Source organism: Dreissena polymorpha, chromosome 6 (genome assembly GCF_020536995.1).
Source record: "Dreissena polymorpha isolate Duluth1 chromosome 6, UMN_Dpol_1.0, whole genome shotgun sequence".
Classification (NCBI taxonomy): domain Eukaryota; kingdom Metazoa; phylum Mollusca; class Bivalvia; order Myida; family Dreissenidae; genus Dreissena; species Dreissena polymorpha.
Genome location: NC_068360.1, coordinates 29,885,598 through 29,890,597, shown reverse-complemented (window position 1 = coordinate 29,890,597; position 5,000 = coordinate 29,885,598). Strand labels below are relative to the sequence as shown.

Genomic DNA, 5,000 nt, shown 5'->3' with positions numbered 1-5,000 from the left:
CAGCTTCGTTGAAAACGCATCCTATCTAGTATGTAATTAAACAATACTTCTAACGGCTTGGTGATGGCACCCATTGTTTATGTACAGTTTGCATGTATAATATTGTCATACGCATGCGCTTTATTAGTTTAAACCATTTTGTTGCCTTAATTATTTCTTCTGTCGATAAAGGATTTTCTTGCTTGAGGTACAAAGGTACTGTATTTTGCCTAGTATCAAATTCATGTAAGACAATTTCGGCAACAAACGAATGAATATTTCCGTAACCTTCGTCCGCTAATCCACTGAAGTAATCATGCTATTCGTTTTAAGGAGACGTATCTGAGTTTTGTGCTCAAGTGTATGTTTAAATAATTTCCAAAATTCACTGGCTGATCTCCATGTACTACTATTGATTCTCTTTCGTTGATCACTGTTATATTGTTATTTCTTTTTCCTACACGTATACTTGTTATCGTTTTTAAAGCAGTCATATGTTCTTGTGTGTACGTGTATACCGACCTATACATACATTTCTGAAATTGTTGTTAATTAGTACACCAATCTGAATCATACGATCATCATGCTATTTTTAATATTTTTAAAATTTGAATTAATATTTGAATTAAATCATACTTGGTACACCTAGAACTATTTAAACAACAACGTATATCTACAAAATGTGACTTAGTACCTCTAGTGTTCTTCTTTTGAACAACTGAATAGGGTGGCTCCTCCTTCTGACGATCAGTATTTAGTGGAAACGTCGTCTTTAAGGCGATGTAATCTTCTTCATTTGGATTCTCTTGTGGGTCAAATGGGTCGTTCTTTTTGCTGTCAGTTGGTTCAAGTAGACCTTTCTTGTTCACAGTTGAATACAGCGGGTCATTTGTGGCGGTCACAGATGCAAAAGTTGATTGATCACTATTAATATGATGTGAAATTTCTTTGAAAGCTCTTACAAAAGGTTGGACATCATTGTTCACGAATGAATAAATTGAATCATTGTCGTTGCTCATACTTTTCTCCTTGACGGGTTTCTCCTTCCTAACAGCTGTGTAAAGAGGATCCTCATCATACACAGTTGTGCAAGGTGCGTCATCTTCACCTGTCGAATAATATGGGGGTTTTCCAGTGCTGATGGTTGGATAAAAATCGTCAATGTCAGCACATGCGTGATCATGAGGATCATTGGTCACGTGTGAATAAAGTTGATCTTCCTTGTGTAAAGTATTAGGAATCTTGATGTTCCTAAAAGGTAACTTGTCAACTATTATTTAATACACGATGTTCATTCGTTGCACAAATAAAGTCTGAACTAAATGTAACCAAGAAAAAAACTAGACCATTAATATCTCATTAAAGATAAACGTTAGCAGAGGGACAAGTAGCGTGGGACAAACACGGCATTCATATACATATATACACTTGGGGACTTTTCTAACGCAATGCTTTTCAAACTTGAAAACATCAGTAATTGGTTAAGATTTTGATTTAAAATTGATCATTTGACTATAGTCTGTGCATGGTAACGGTAAATCATGCATTCGTTAAAATCGGGCGCTTTTGCACGTTGGGTAGGTGTGGTTTCATCTTTTTGCACGTGAAAATGGTGAAACGCGATATGATTCTAATTGTATTTCAATTTTTTTATTTAAGATGGGTTGATACACCAGGAAAACATAAAATTAATTTAAAAATCAAAAATATCGTATACAATTTCAGGAGCGCAATCTTCCCCACTTGCTGAAGCAACCGATCGTCACGGATGCATTATTTTTTTGTTTGCTGGCACATACTGTAGTCAAATAATCACATGTACAAATAAAACAAAATATTTACTAACAACTGAGATATTTAAGTTTGAAAAAAAGCTGCGTTCGAAAAGTCACCGAGTGAAGTACAACGCTATATAATTCCGCTTTAATTTCAATTTCGTCATTCTCGGTGGGTTATTACACCATGAAAACATAAATTTATTAGAAAAACAAGATGGCTCGTATGAATATTTATGAGCGCAATGTTGCAAACCGGTCGGTCATTAAGACGTGTAAGTTAATGTGTTTTCCTTTTCACATTATTATTTTGCGATTTACTAATATGAGAATTTTACTTTTTCAGTTATTTTGTTTGTTTGTTATGTTTCATATTTTAATAATGATCAATTTCAATTAAATTTACATTTAGTATATGTGTTGATTTATTCCGAGTCCAAAGTTCAACAAAATCCGTTTTAAAATAAGGGTGCTATATTGATTTGAATACGTTTTGCGTAAGAAAAGTCTCCAAGTGTATATATTTATTTACATATTTTTAACTAAAACAACCCTAGATGAAGGTTTAAATGAACACTTGACTTTATAAATGCAATATTTGAACGAGGCGTTCTTACAAATTGAGAAATCATAAAACTCCAGAAATATTATAAAGAGAGAAATAATTTGTTTAATCTGCGTATTTTGTACAAGGGCATGCTAACATACCCGTGTGCGTTGTAGCCGCACGCCCCATCCGCTGAAATAAGAAAAATGAAATATATGAGTATTTGTAATACTTTTTTAAACAACGCCTTCTTTTCTTTGCAAACATTACAGTCAATAAATACTCGTTGTTATATCATGTGATAATAGCAACATACGTGGTCGCTTCGTATCATTGTTCTTGATGAAGTTATACAACGGATCCTCGTTATCTGGGTCCAAGATAATTGTCATTGTTTTACCGGTACTATTTTAAGATATCTTTGTTTTTTCCATTGTGACCCCCAATTAAAGGCATTTTTACCAAGGGCGACTACTCTGCTTTGATGTTTTTAACAACATACGGACGAGCTTCTTTTAAAATATATTGGGGGCACACAACGAGAAATTGTATTGTCCGGAATGGCAAAAATACAAATATAATCATTAGTAAGAATACAATTAAAATACAATTTGTTGGATTTGATGGAATTTTGATTTTAAATCACTTATGGTTATATATTTTTTTTTTTGATCACTCGTAAATTAAAATAGATATCCCAACAAATCCAACAAATATCCTCTATTTATTAAATTCTCTTCATCGGTTTTTACATAATGGATATACCTGACATCTCATAGTAATGTGCTCATATTAACATGCGAGTAAAGGGTGAATATTGTTTTGACTGGTTTTAATAAAAGTCGTATACAACCTGTGCATGAGGTATTGATGTTGACATTTGGCCCTGCAAGAGATTCAGCGTTAGTAACATTATTAAAGCCGGCAGCCTCATTTTCGTTTTGAAAGTTGACGCTGCATTGGAAACTTACAGCAGCTGCATCGTTGCCTCGATCTGTGAAGAGTGTTTAACATGAATTCAATGTAATCGTCAGAGCCTTTAAATACTAGAATATGTATACACTAATCAATTCGAGACTTAAGAATATAGAATAGGCTTAGACCAATGAGAATATACTTTGGAATTTGCAAATTATTATATACAGGCTGCAATATGTCAATTGATCATGAATACTTTTGCAATTGAAGGCGTTAAGTACCAATTTTGACAACATTTTAAAGCATTATTATACCATTGCAATTTAAAGTCTGTATATATGTTCTCAGTTCTAAGTTACCGACGGTAAAAACGGGCCAGGAGCATCATTTCAAATAAAAGGTGCTGTGATGAATAGAACATTATGTCACGGGTGAGAAAATTGTGCGGCCAGTCCGGGACTCGAACACGGGACACCTCGCTTACAGGGCGAGTGCTCTCCCGACTGTGTTAACCGGGCCGCAACACAACCTCTCCCCTTACGTGACCAAGTTTAGACCGTGACAATTAAAATGTTGTATAGAATTAGTTCATTTTCGACATTACGCATTATAACGCTGCTATCAATACACATGTGCCGAAGACTGTTTTTGATCATGGCATCATTTAAACAATCCCAGTTTTATACGAAATGTCGACATCTGTTATTGAATATTCATCCGCATGAAAACAGCAAAGAAAGGCGAAATAATTTCCTTTTGATTGTTCCACGCTAAAGTCATTGCTCTCCTGAAACTTGTACACTTGATGTGTCCAAACAATATATTAGCTCTGTACGAACAAATAGTCACATGTTGATTGTAGAGATATAATCTAAACTTTAGAAATGTGCTGATCTTTCTGTTATAAAAGAAATTATTTATGTCGCATTGTTGTTTAACGGCGAATAAATACCCGCTATGGATAGGCTGCGTTGTTGTGTTGGAAAATCATGATACTTTGTTTTATTTCTACGCGTTAAACTATAAATCTCCCTATATTTGCCAAACATACAACGCTTAATAAACTTACTTCTAAAATATAGTATTTATGGGCCTCACTAAGTGACCGTGACTGACCTAGTATTAAACATTTAGGCTCGTATAAGCATAGCATATTTACGATGATGGTCCTCATAATCACTTGGATACTTAACGCAACACTTTTCAAACTTGAATATTTAAATTATAAGCAAAGATTTTGATTTCAAATTGTACTTGTGATCATTTTGACTACATTTTGTGCCAGCTCACGATACAATAATTCATCGGATCCATGGCTATCTGACTATCTGACATATCTAGGATTTGTAAAGGTTCATCTTGTGCATGTGGAAATAGTGTAACGTCTTAATGGCTGACCGGCCTGCAATATGCCTATTGCGCGATTGGGTTTTGGAGTATTCATACGATTTAAATTGTTTTTCGAATTAGTTTTATGGCTTCCTGGTGTAAGAACCCATCTACAATGATGCAATAGAAATTAAATTAGAATAATATCGCGTATAACCATTTCTAGGTGAAGAAAGGTGAAACCATACCTACCCCACGTGGCAAATGTACAATCGTCACGGATGAATTATTTCAGGGTAACCATGTATATAATGTAGTAAAATGATCACATGTAAAATGTTAAATCAAAATCTTAATTCATACACAATTTGAAAAGTATTGCGTTAAAAAAGTCTTTAAGAGTTCATGCATCTCAACATGTAAACACAGAAAGATTTGTAACTTAAAACTTA

The 5,000-nt window shown here is 34.0% G+C and overlaps 1 protein-coding gene across 1 annotated transcript in view; it reads right to left on the bottom strand.

The window, feature by feature from the left end:
- The window catches only part of LOC127836393 (uncharacterized), a 12,482-nt gene that overhangs the window by 4,474 nt on the left and 3,008 nt on the right, over nucleotides 1-5,000 (bottom strand). Inside the window, exons 6-8 of the mRNA XM_052363003.1 lie at nucleotides 3,155-3,295; nucleotides 2,463-2,493; nucleotides 674-1,230 (exon numbers count right to left, since the gene is read on the bottom strand). Coding sequence (XP_052218963.1) covers nucleotides 674-1,230; nucleotides 2,463-2,493; nucleotides 3,155-3,295 — 729 coding nt within the window. The remainder of the gene's footprint in view (nucleotides 1-673; nucleotides 1,231-2,462; nucleotides 2,494-3,154; nucleotides 3,296-5,000) is intronic.